General features: G+C 41.4%; 1 protein-coding gene across 1 annotated transcript in view; it reads left to right on the top strand.

Moving 5' to 3' along the window:
- Window positions 1-13,387, top strand: part of SEMA3D (semaphorin 3D) — a 139,028-nt gene that overhangs the window by 111,706 nt on the left and 13,935 nt on the right. Inside the window, exons 12-16 of the mRNA XM_088165887.1 lie at window positions 3,731-3,953; window positions 6,929-7,017; window positions 8,842-8,883; window positions 10,089-10,246; window positions 12,261-12,325. Coding sequence (XP_088022013.1) covers window positions 3,731-3,953; window positions 6,929-7,017; window positions 8,842-8,883; window positions 10,089-10,246; window positions 12,261-12,325 — 577 coding nt within the window. The remainder of the gene's footprint in view (window positions 1-3,730; window positions 3,954-6,928; window positions 7,018-8,841; window positions 8,884-10,088; window positions 10,247-12,260; window positions 12,326-13,387) is intronic.

Raw genomic sequence — 13,387 nt, 5'->3', positions numbered from 1 at the left:
CATGCAGCCAAGATAAGAATCTAGGTCAGGTGAGATTAATCCCACCCTATAGCAAAAGCTGAAGGTGCTGAGAGAGTACAGTGATAGTGTTATGGGAAGTTTTTTGAAGCCAGATTCTCTTGGAGGCCACATGAAACAACTCTGCCAACCTGCTCCTGTGACATTTGATATAAAAGCCAATATTTTATTGTCTCCAGTGGGAGATGTCACATATCTGAGACAGCATCTGGTGCTGATGATGTGAATAAATGAACTATGAACTGGGCAGAGAGCACCGGTATCATTGTCATGAGACCTGCAACAGGATGTGAACTCACATTTTCAGACATGAAGGGTTGTTTCATTCACCCACTTGACCATCCTACATCCTACTGATTGCTAGGAAAGGAAACACAGGCCTACAGGAATTGTTCTGCAATGATGGGTGGACACAGCTCTAAAAAACTGCTTGACAGCTTTGCCAAAGGGTGGCCAGAATGACTTTCTCATTCCACTGTTCCATCCATCCATCATGCCACAGTGAGTGATGCCTCTGGAAATAACTCCCTTGGCCAAGCATAACAGTCACACCTGCCCAGCTGTTCTTGGTGGTCATGCTGTCTTAGGATAGGGTCCAAAGCCCACTGATATAATTGGAAAAGGCCCTGTTGACTGAAGCAGATCTCTGGATCAAACCCTTAGTCCTTATTTCTACTAAATTAAATATGCAGGCTGGTAGAAGATTCCCCTGTGTTGTGCATGGTAGGGCTTGGGCCTCGGGGATTGCTGTAGCAGCTCTATAGTTCCATGTTGTCAGGAATTTTATCCCAGTGGTTTTTAGTAAGTGACGCCACTGCTCTCATCTTCCTCCAATGATGGATTTTTGGCAAAAATCTAGGAGATCTTTAAGACTGAAGGGGCTACTCCCATTTTTCACACAGAAATGAGCTTCTGGAATTGAGTTGTTAATAGGTGAGCAGTCAGCACATTTCCAGTAGGTGCAGATGGTCACTGAGCAGTGAGTGAGAACAAGAACCACAGGAAGGGGACATACAGGGAAAATCAACCTGTCGTCCACCATGAGGGTGAAGAGAGTTACTGCATGGTTGGGCAGTTGAAGGGGTGAATTTGTTTCTCATTCTTTATAGAAAAAAATAATGCAAAACTCTGATTCAAAGACAATTAAAATTATCACATGTTTCTCACTATTTATCCCAAAAAACTTTTGTTCAACACCTCTAAATGAAAACATCCTTTTGTAATCCCAAAGTCTGTTTTTTGTCCCAAAGTCATGTTTCTTTGTGAAATTATTCTACTGATACAGTTATCTTCAAAAGCCAAGGTGAATACAGCCCACCTCAAGGACGTAACCTTGTAAAGACTTTGCAAAAGCACAGCAGAAAACAGAATGTGGGAGATGATACCCAGCAAGTCAGAGGGTGAAGTTCTTACAGGACTGCTGGCACAAACCTCCTAGGGATAGCTCCCTGCAATATGTGTTTCCAGTGGAACAGTTTTTTTTCAACGAGACTTTCCTTTTCTTCTTTCTGATTTGTATTTGACTGTATCTTCAAGGAATGTCTTTTGAGCGGTTATCACAGGACAAATACAACCCTTCTTTTCTTTTTCTTGTCTGTTCTTTCACAGCCATAAATGTAATTGTACAATGAAACAAAAATGATTTGTGATGGAATTGTTCTTAATTCAAATTGCCACAGGTTTACTGTCCATGGGGAAATTGTTAAAAGCTGTTAGGTGATCCAGGGGCTTAAGATGTTTTTCAATAAACTATTTCACATCCATTATGAAGATGGGGATGTGAAGGCTTAACTCTCACAGATTGAAACAACACTAAGCAAGTGACACTTGCACAAACTCTGTTATCTTTCTAGATAGCCATAAAATTCAGTTCAAGCTAGAAATGGAAATAGGCTGCAGACTGGGCTACAACTCTGTTAACTATAACCAGAGGTCAGGTTCAAGTGCAAACCTCTGGTCACTCTTTTGTTTAATGTTAAGATGGGCTTTGCCGTAGTTTAGGCATGTTCCAAGTGCCACCTTCCCCGTGGCAGTGCTGTGGCAGTGTTTGGGGTCCAAGGCAGAGCAGGAATTGACCCCAACAGGCATTTCAGATATGGCCATAGATGTGGATGCATAACATCAGCTGGTCTGTGCTTTCCTGGCCCCTTTTGTTTCTGAATATACAGGTAGTCTCAGATAATTTGGTGAAGCTTTTCCCTCAGTCAGAAATTTATTTAGTTACTATTCTTCCTTACATAGTGGAAGAAATCCTAACCACAAGCAAGGGCACCATATATTCAACACGTCACACTGGGTAATTGGGAATGTGAACTAAAGTCTTCTCTGTCAAAAATTGCTATGAAAGAGGACTGTAGAGCAACTTCACCACAAATCTTAACTTTCTCTTCATAGAATACAGAGGTACTCATATTTCTTTCTTCACAGGCTGTGTTAGAGCTCCACCTGGCAGTAAACACAGGGATTACTGCCTTAAAAAGAATATTCAAAAAGAAGCAATGAATAGTTCATATGTGAAAGCTTGTGACCAAGCGGAATAATGTGTCTAGTTCATCTTAATTTTAGTTCCCCAGAAACACATCTAGATGCCTCCAGATTCAAAACAGAAGTTTTCTCAGGCTTGGATTTGACACTAATTGTGAAAGAAGGGACAGAAAAGAGATGCAAACGCTGGGGAAAGGAAAGCAGAGATAGGTGATGAGAGATCATGGGTCTCCAAAATAAACTACCTTGCATATATGTACTTGGGCTTACTCCAAAAGGCACAGAAGGGAAAAAACTGATGGAGGTTGAAGAGGTAGGTTTGTGGGTGGTCTCCAGGCAACATATGTTGGAACCAACTTTGTGTAAAAAAGAAATTTTTTACAAAATAAATCTTTGCTAAATAAAAAAGTGTAGGGACCAGTTTGCCAGTACAGGTCTAATAGAGGTGGGAGTGAACCCCAGCCTGGGGAAGTGTCTGAAGGATCAGAAAAGGATGAGACTGTGCTGTTACCAGCTAGAGAAAAGGATGCTGCAGCAGCTGAGCTGTGGGCCTGGTCAAGAGTGTCAGCTCAGTGAATGAGTAAGGAAGTCAATTTTGAGAAATAATGCGCCACAAGAATTGTCTGGCATCTGGAGAATACACCTTTTTTTTAGAAAAAGATGCGTGTGATGTGTAGGAAGTACAGTTCACTGAAAATTAATTGATTTCAGGCCATACACAGGGGAAAGTTACAGCCTCTGATTTCAGGCCAAAGGCAGAAACTCGGGCAGAAATTCACCTTTGGGAAGAGGAACAGAAACACTGAAAGCAGAAAAGCCTCGGGATGCTGCACTTGAAGGACGAGTGCTCCTCCTGCAGCAGCCAGGGGAGGGCAGCCCAGGCTCGCTGCTGGCAGCCCCTGCCCTGCTCCGGGCAGCCTGCAGCCAATTTCACCAATTCTGCTTGTTGTGTAAAATACCAAACGTGGTGTTTTAACCGTCAGTGTGGCATGGAACAAGGAGGTAGAATTCTCTGCACCCATACTGAGCCCATCGTGAAAATTTCTCAGGTTTTAAAGCAATCCTTTCAAAACATGAGGTATTGGTGACCAAGTGCTGCTTTGAGATGAGAAGAATCACTGAAAACTATGATTATTACTATCTTTACAAATATTATTGCAGAAAACTTGATTTCTACTTGTACTTCTTTCCTAAAATTCCTCTCATCTTCTTGTTCTCTCTCATTCAGTGTCCAAGCAAAACCTACGACCCACTGATAAAATCCACCAGAGACTTCCCTGATGAAGTCATCAGCTTCATTAGGCGGCACCCACTGATGTACAAGTCGGTTTACCCAGTGACAGGAGCCCCTGTGTTCACACGGATCAATGTGGATTATCGCCTCACCCAGATTGTGGTGGATCATGTCATGGCAGAGGATGGGCAATATGATGTCATTTTCCTAGGAACAGGTATGAGGGAGAACTTCCAGTGGCATTCTGCACAAACCCCATCCTTTTAGAGCACCTTTAGTCCAGTAGGTCCTGAATAAAACTCCAGAATTCAGGAAGCATATAGGTGCTCCTGGTTCTGGTCCAGGTCTCCATGCAAGTGCTTAAATTAAATTATTTTGTCAATTCAAGATGTTACTGCTGTTGGGATTTTAATGCCTCTTTCTGCCTAGGTGATAAAGCATTTAGTGGTCAAGAGTGCCTGAACTTTCTTACCCTCCAAGTACTACTCAATACCTGTCTTTACATTACATGGTAGTCTCACGTTCTGCTGAAAGCACATCAATAAAACTATTGAAAGAAAAAAATTACCTCGATAGCTTCAAGAAGTACTTCCTGTTATCAGTAGTGACATGGTGCTTAAGCACTTTATTTCATGCCATGCTGGACAGTTAAGAAGGGTTTCAAAGTGAGCCTAAGGAAACAATTCCACTCAAATAATTTTAAATATGTAAATTAGCAACATGATAGCTCCAAATGTGACAACCAGAATTGAATAGAGAGAGGTTAAGCTATTCTGTCAGGGAAAATACTACTTTGTCCTTTTTCTATAGATAATTATGTATCTATTTGCATTTTTGTAATAGATAAATGCCTTAAGGAAGAGGCCTAGTTTTCCCCTAGTAATTAAGTTTAGAATCACTGGATGAATCACCCTACAGCAAGGTATGCTAAGGAATATGAATGAATATACCTATTCATAACATTTCTGAAGTAATAATCTACCACATTACTCCAGTGTGTTTTTGTTCTTATTAGGTAATTCACCCTCCTCTCACTCTCATTCTGTATAGGTCTTATGAAGCACTTTTCACTGGTAGATCTGAGTGCTTTAGTAAGGAGGTCATTGCCATTATCCCCATCTCAGAGATGGTGAAACTGAGGTACAGAGGTGGCAGGGTTTATCAAGTGTAGTGGATGAGCTACTGCCTTGAGCTGCAGGGAAACTGAGATTTCAGTTTGAACCCAGTGCTGTTGGATTTCCCAGCATTTTATCTGGCCTACAAGCAAATTTTGTCATATAGCACAATTTGATATATGTGGATATTCTGAAATAATTTGAGGAAAGGAGTGAATTGTCAGGGAGTTTCATCTTTTGTAACACCTTCAAGGTTGTCTCAGCCTTAAAGTGTTTTCTATGTGTTACCCCACCCAGGAGTCTAGAGATAGCCTCTCTCTCAAAACTTTTACGTCTTTCAGCAAAATTGATTTCACAACCCTTGTCTTCCAAAAAAAGAATGTCACAGACCCTCTGTGATCCCAAGTTAGTCAGAGGAAAAAAAACATGGTTTCATTAAAAAATACCAATAAAGTACTGTTTTCTCCCCTGCTAGCTGAGAAGGCTGGGGATGAGCTTTAGGCATGATGATGGAAAATCCTTGTTGCTTTGTGAGAGCAATATTAATACAGTCAACAAAGTAAAAGGAATTAATTCCCAAACTGTATGATGCCTAGGATTTGGGAGTGCTCACTGTAATTTACTAATCTCAGACAGCTAAACTTTAAATTACTTTTTCTCACTCTTATCAGAAGAAGAGCTCACTTGTAAAAATGTACAAAATAGGCTTTTAGTGGCTGAAGAGGCTGCTTTCAGTTGTTTGCTGTCCTCCATTTTAAAGCTTTTCATAGAAATAAAATTATGTTGAGAGACCAGCAATCGAATACCCGAGGTTAACTGTTCCTTCCTGGCACTAAGACAAACACTTCAAGTGTAAGTAGCCAGGTTCAGAGGTGTTAAGGCCAGCAAGTACCGTGCAGTCACTAGATGGCACTCACAATATGCAGACAGTTATTTTTCTGCAATGCCTTCTTTAAAAGTGAGTTTTCTTTTCTGTAAGTTCGTGGTTTTGTTCTATTTTATCCTCTAAACTCATTGTAAGGAAAGAAATTAACTAAAAGATAAAATTTCAGTTATATAGAGAGACTGAATAAGGATATAACAAATAACCCAGGAGATGCTGAGCAGCAGAAGATCAGTAGCTTATTTTATATTTGAATGTACACAACTAACTTGTACATGTGCAGGCTTTGGCAATTATGTCAAACAAACTCTGAAAAAAAGCTCTAATTCATAAGGCAAACAGTAATTTTTTGGCTTTGATTGGTAATATAAACTTCAGTACTTTGGGAAAAGAAGAATGAAAATCTCATTCTTTCCCTTATAATGTATTATTTTTCGTTATTTCAATACTATGCATAGAGCTTAAGACTAAGCTGCACTGCATCATTCCCACATCCCAGCACCCAACCCACTTTCCCTGAGCAATTTCTTAGTTCTTTTTAAAGCCATTCAAGGTTCACTAATATGCAGTGGTCTGACATGAAATGAGCAGCTATTTTTTTCACCAACTAGGAATTCAGGTTCAAATTGATGAATAGGTTTAACTTAAAAAAATTCTCTTAGATGACTCCAAAGAAACAATGAATAAATAAAGATTTTTTTTTTTAATTCCTTAAATGAAAAAAAAAATTTAAAAGTGCATTTCTTAACTCCTTACATTAAAATGAAGCTTACTTCTGATTAAGGAGCTATACTGGAAACAAATGAGTTCTATAAAAAAGAGGAAATAATTTTCTGCCAATTTAGTCCCCTGAGCTGGTTCTCTTTGGGGTCAGATGGGCCCCAGTTCTGGCTCAGGGAAATGTGCAGAAACTTGTAGCTGGCAGCATGGACATGCTTGTCTGTGTTTGTGTAGCAGGAGAGTTGGGCCATCCCTGCCAGGAGCAGCCTGTGACCGTGCTGGCTCAGCCATACAGCAAAACCATAAATGCACTGTATGGAGAGAGCTCTGCAGGCAGCAGTGGATGCAGAGGGAATAGATGTGGTTGGGAAGCAGCATCCCTCATGGATTAGCTTTATCTACAGGGCAGGAAAGGGAGTGGCCCATACATACGGAAACATACCTGTGGGTTTATGCGAGGCACGTTTGTTTCAGATGTAGGCACCGTCCTGAAGGTTGTGAGTATCACAAAGGAGAAGTGGACTAAGGAGGAGGTGGTCCTGGAAGAGCTGCAGATATTCAAGGTAAGCATGAATAGCCACAACATCAATTAAATATTATTCAGGCGACTTCGTGGCCCAAACTGGCTTTGTCTGTCTGGTGTTTTGTTTACTGGAACTTGTTCAAGTTTCCAGAGGGACACTACATAAATTTTTAAATGCCTTGGTATTCTTTGGGCAAGTCAATTGAAAAATGTCCAAAACCAAACAGACCGTGATTTTTCAAACCTGTAGAAAGTCTCTTTTAGCCTGCTTTGTTCTAGTTTGAAATCTTATTACGAGCCCACATTTTTTATTATTCATACATATTAAAGTACTAGTATTGTATTTTTAATGTAAAATTTTCTATGGTCCAATTGGCACTGGCAGTATTCTAGGTACAATCATATTTTTTAAAAGACAAACACACAAAATTCCACGAGTGCAAAGAAATCCTTTAAAATAGCAACACTGGGAATTGAAAACATAAGGAAAATAAAAAAGAAATTAGTTTTGATTATCAGTGTGCTTTAATTTATTGGTGAAGGCTGACTCAGTATTTTTGACCATTTTGATTTGGTTATTCTGTAACCGGAACCCTGCTAACACCAATGACTTCTTCATAAATATAGCTTGTAAAAAAGCCCAAGATTCTTTTTGTTGCACAGGCACAATTTCTGATTAACTTCAGTGCTGGTAAAGGAGCTGACATCAGCATACTTATACATCAGAAAAATGGAAACCTTTGTCTTCCCTACTGGTTTTCTTTTCCATTTATTAGTTTCTTCTTAGTCTTTTGCATTCTCATTTTGCTTTCTTCTCCTGCTGCACAGCTCTTCTTCAGTTTTCACTTTGCTTTTCCATCAAACTTTGTCTGCATCCACAGCATTTTGATTACTTTCTCACACATCCTCTCTCCAATGTGTTGTACAGCCCAAGTTGTTGTCCATACTGAATAAATGAATTTGGGACTTTTCTGAGTGTAAGCACAGGACCATTAACAATTATTTCAAAGAGTTCATTTCTTTAGATGCCTTTTGATATGCCGTGTATGATGAAACTTTGATTTAAAGGATCTCTATGTCTTCTTCCCACTGTCTTGGACACCAATTATAAATATCACTCAGAAAATACCAAGATTACTCAGTGGCCTGCCAAATAATGATCAGTTCCAGTATGTTCACCAATTGGCTGCATTCTTAAAACATAACGTCAAGGGAAAATATGTCATATCATATTTAAAACAAAAAAGATGCCATTTTTTTCCTACTCAGCAGACATTCCTTCACATTTTTATTGGTAACATTTATAACTGCTACCTCTATGTTTTTGAATCCAGAAAATTGAAGGGGGTAATGGCTGAAAAAACATGTTTTATTTCCTCAAACTGCATTAATATTAAACAATAGGCTTAGGTTAATCTTCTGTTGGGTGATAGATAATACCCTGAGATTTGTGCTGTTCTTACATCAGTCCCAGGCAAAAATTTCAGTGTCTCTCATAGCCATGAAATACATCCTTGTGCAGAGATCTGCCTATGTATCCCTTAAACGGCAAGTAAGCCTTTCAAATAGTGCTTAATAGGAGCTAAAGTTGATGTGAAGGTTCATTGCCCAGGATGGGGTAGATAGCAAACTCTGAGAATTAAAGCTAATTCTCTCCTTCCAGCTGGGGAAATTTATGGGAGTTATTTTTGGAAGCATGAATTTCTTGATTTTCTGCTGTTTGTTTTTTTTTTTTTTCATATTTGTTTAAACCACGCAAATGAACCTGTAATTTTATTTACTTATTGTATGTTAAGTTTTGCTCTCTTTTTCACTAAGAGCAGGGAATTTGTAAACTAATGCACCTTGCTATTTTATTTTTCAGCATCCTTCATTTATCTCAACCATGGAGATTTCTCAGAAACAGGTAATCATGATCTTGTTTAACTACTGGAGGATATGGAGTACACTGAACACCTATTTGCCTGTTGCTTAGTGGCCAAGCTTTCCATGGATGGCTCTTAAAATGTAACTGGAAGGAAGGAGATCTGTTTGAAATTGTTTGCCTGCCTAATTCCTATTTGCTTACAAACAGTAATTTGTGTACCCAGGCTGGTAATTACTCAGGGAAACAAACCTTTAGTCATATGGTAGTGGGATTTGTAAGTGAAGCCAATGCACATTCTTTTTCCAGCCTCCAGAAATACTTGTCTCTTTACAATCTAGTAATAAATTATTATTACGATTTTTGTTTTTATTTTTATTAGTAGTCAGGAGAGATCAGGGCCTCACTGTGCTAAAATTCGTATGCACACAACCAGTCCCCCTCCTCCTAAAATTGCAGCCTGAATCTGGGTGGTCCAACCCTGGCAGCGCAGGGGCCAGTCCCAGTGCTGTATCTCCTGATGGAAAACGGTTTTATGGCAGCTCCAAGCTCTGTGATGGCTCCGTGCGTGTTCAGGAGGCAGCGTGACACCAGAGCCACCCCTGCCTGACCCGCAGGAGTGGCCACAGCAGCTCTGGCACCACACTGCTCACTCACACGGGAGGAGGTATTTTGCCTTTCAGGCACGCACAGCACAGCTGGGTCCCATCTCCCATGAAAAAAGGTGGCAGGCCAGATGGAAGTGTTGCATGAGCCAGCTCCAGCTTGGACCACCCTTGGCTCCACTCGCACGTTGGGGAGAGGAGAGTAACATTATCCTTGTCCTACCTCAGGATCAGAAGCAGAACATGAAGTTTATTCACACAAGGTCACCCCTAGTTCCCAGATAGTTAACATCATGGCTGTCCAGCCCCTCATTTTTAAATGTGTTATTAAGCCATTCTTTCCGTGGTTTGCTTCTGATCTTTTACTACAGCACACATCTAAAGGTGTGAGGGTGTTGAGTGCTGGTGTCTTTCCAGGACTGCAGTCCCCTTTCTTCTCTGCTGTGTTGCTGGGATGGATGGGCACTGGCCAGTTCACACTGAGCCCTGAGAAACATTTTACACTAAAGGAGCAATTTTTCCCTTGTTTTACAAAATCTGGGATAAGGTTAAAAGTCTGCAACCGTGGCATTGAAGAAGGGAACTTTTTACACTGGATATTTGGATAACACTCCTAATTAATTCGCTTTGCCTGATTTGCAGCAACAATTGTACATTGGTTCCAGGGATGGATTGGTTCAGCTCTCTCTGCACAGATGTCACACGTATGGGAAGGCTTGTGCAGACTGCTGCCTTGCCAGAGACCCATACTGTGCCTGGGATGGAAACTCTTGTTCCAGATATGCCCCCACTTCTAAAAGGTAAGAAAAAAACACGATGTGCTGTAAAAGATCTTGCTGCTTGCAAGAATTTTAGATGTTCCAATTCATAACTTGTTGCCTTTTTACTTAGCATATCATTTGCCTTAAAATGTGATCATACTCTGGCCATGTTTCACATTTCTGCTTGAAGAGCTGTGAAGACAACATAGCTTTGTTTAAGTGTGTGTGACAGTAACTTGGCTACTGTAGCTAACATCATAAATCCATCACTTTTCTTTTTTATGCTGAATGCTTTAAGGCACAAGATGCTCAGATGGAGGTCCAGGTTGTAGCTAACCCTGCCCAAGAGGCAAGAGCTTCTCTTAAGCTTCTGACTTTTTCATAGTAGTTAGAAAGCAGAGTTTAACACAGCATCCCAAAGTGGTCAATAATAAAATATATTTAATTCCCTGACCTAACCCAACAATTGTATTTGTGGTCTAGCCATGAGAGGGAGACAGAGATTTAAGTACCATGATTTGACCACACTGGCAGCAGTCTTTCCACAGTGAAAGAAGCTTAATCGGAATTTTCTGTACCCACCATCTAGGACAGCACCTTGGATCTGGGTGGAGGGAGAGCACACTGCAGGGTCTAGCAGTGCAGTGCCTAAGCTGCTGGATGTGTCCCTTGAAGTTTTTGGCTGATTTAGCTGGAACCAGAGTCCTGCACTGCCTCTTCATTCCACTTTGGACAAAGTCCTCCTGACAGGAATTCTTGCAGTGGGTTTGCAGTTTGCAGATCTCAGGCTCTGGAATGACACTTTGTACATTAGGGGTCACAGGGCTGGGTCCTGAGCCATTGAAGTTAATGACTCATAAGTTATCATTTCATGGTGTCAAGAAACTTTATGTGTTCTCCCTCATAGCCAAAGCAAACTAAATTCAGAGAAGCATAAAGGAAAGGAGAAAAGCAAGTGTTCAGGCTCACTGCAAAGTTAGTGACACATGAGGCTTGCTGAAGTCTGGGGTGGGCTGGGACATGGAGATCGATGGTCCATACTTTTTAACAGATGTGCAGCTTGGAAGGAAGGCCAAAAGTCTGTGTCTCCAAAACAAAGGATGGGTGACTGGCCCTGGGAATCCTGCAGTAGATCAGTTACTTGAATGTTTTCCTTCTGTGCTGAAGGCTGTGCTTCCAGCGTGTCTACAGCTTTTGCTCAGTGGACTGATCAGCCTTGGCAGCCTGCTCTCCTTCCAAGGTGTTGCTCTGCACACGGGAGGTCCCACTGCTGCTGCTTGTGAGGAAAGAACCACTTCTTTCCTGGGTGTCCAGTTCTTCTACTGTAAAATGGAAAAAGTTTCCATTATTTCCATAGCTCTTGTGAGATAAATGCAGTCATACACAGAGGAAGAGTTTACTTTCTTTTTAGTGCTATTACACTGAAATGACAGTAAATCATGGTGAGTTCATGTAAGACACGCAGAGATTGACAGGCAAGTCTCAGAACATTGCTTTATGGTTTTTTTCAGTCCACAAAAATGAAAGATAACTAGATTGTCAGCTGTTTGTTAACAAACTAAAATACATGCTCTTCTCTCTTCATTTTAATAATCGGTTTATTAGTCAGTATTACCTTGGGCTAATACTGAGCTTTATTTTGAATATTACCTCTTGAACTTCAAATCTTTTTCATAATCTACAACATTGGATGTTATTAGGTATTTGTAACACAGTCCACCCCACCATTAGACCTGTGCTCCTAAAGTAACTTCAGACACTTTCTGTCGCTGTATTACACACTCTTTATTTTAGGCAGATTTTTTTCTCTCGCTTTTTCTCTTTCCCCTCCCAGCGGTTTTCCCAAATCACAGGCTCTTCTCTTGATGTCAGTTATACAAATCTCTCTAGGCCACATGCTGCTTTGAGGGTGACTGGTTTTAGTTAAGGCTGTAATTGTCAGCAGTAGGATGGGAGCAGTGCAAGTCCACATCTGCTGAGCTCCTCTGTATTTTGTTGTTGCATTCCAGCAATTATGTCTGAAGTGTTACAAGTTTGCATGCTCTTCCCATAGGCGAGCCAGAAGACAAGATGTCAAGTATGGAGACCCAGTTGCACAGTGCTGGGATGTGGAAGACAGTGAGTATTTTTTCACCTTTCTTGCTCTTTTGTCTCTTAGACAGCAGATTTTGCTATGAGGGTCTCTGTCTCCAAAAACTTGCTAAGCTCAACAGAACAGTTGCCTTTGCCACACTTCATATCCATTACCCCTCCCACAGTTAAATTTTCAGAGCTGGAGCTGGTAAGGGACAGCCAGCATAGGATGTCACCCTTGAACCCCTTATGGGCAACCCTCCCCAGCACTCACACCAGGCAAGGAGATACATCTCTGACACCAAAACATCATACACGTCCCTGAAAGTAGCTGATGAGATGTGCATAATGCTCCATCCCAGAAACAGGGCAGCAAATCCCACAGAGGAAGCCTGCAGGGTTGGGCGGGGAACATGCCATGTCTCCTCTGCCACTTGACACAGGCCCCAAGGCTGAGCTGCAGCTGCCAAACCAGCCCCTTCCCCATCCCACAGCTACTTAAATACTCCAGTTATTAACAAGAACCTACCCCCTTCTCCCTGCCTGCTTCCCCCTCCCTTTCCCACACCCTCTTTTCAGATGCCAAAGGGTCTGGCTGCTCCTCTGGCATCTGCAGCCCTTCTCTCTCAGTGAGCACTGTCAGTATGAAACCCTGCGGTTACACAGCAATCTCTGTGGCAGCATAAAATAAATGAATAGCATTCAAACCCAAGCATGGCTTTGTCTGGGGTTCTTCTAGCTGCTTATTAAAGTGAACAATCCAGACAAAACAGTATTGATTGTATCACCACGTTGAACACTGGCTTTGGGACAAGCCATCCCTTCCCACTGATCTCCGGTTATTCCGTGCCGCTGCGGTGCTGGGTGCCTGCTGCAGACCTCGGTGGGAGGCAGTGCAGAAATCAGAGCTGCTTGCCAGGGGATCAAAGCCTGAAGTCTGTTGCGCAGTCTAGAGGGCTCTGACTGTACATGTGTGCTTGCAGACATAGTTAAAAAGTCAGGGTAAGATCTCATTTCCATCAAAGTCAACGACAAAACTCCTGTTCATCCCAAGGGCCAGAATTTCCTTGCTTGCTGCTTGCTATGACTCTCCAAACACTGATATCT

Source organism: Sturnus vulgaris, chromosome 5 (assembly GCF_052056855.1).
Source record: "Sturnus vulgaris isolate bStuVul1 chromosome 5, bStuVul1.hap1, whole genome shotgun sequence".
Lineage (NCBI taxonomy): Eukaryota > Metazoa > Chordata > Aves > Passeriformes > Sturnidae > Sturnus > Sturnus vulgaris.
This window is presented reverse-complemented; position numbering and strand designations above follow the sequence as displayed.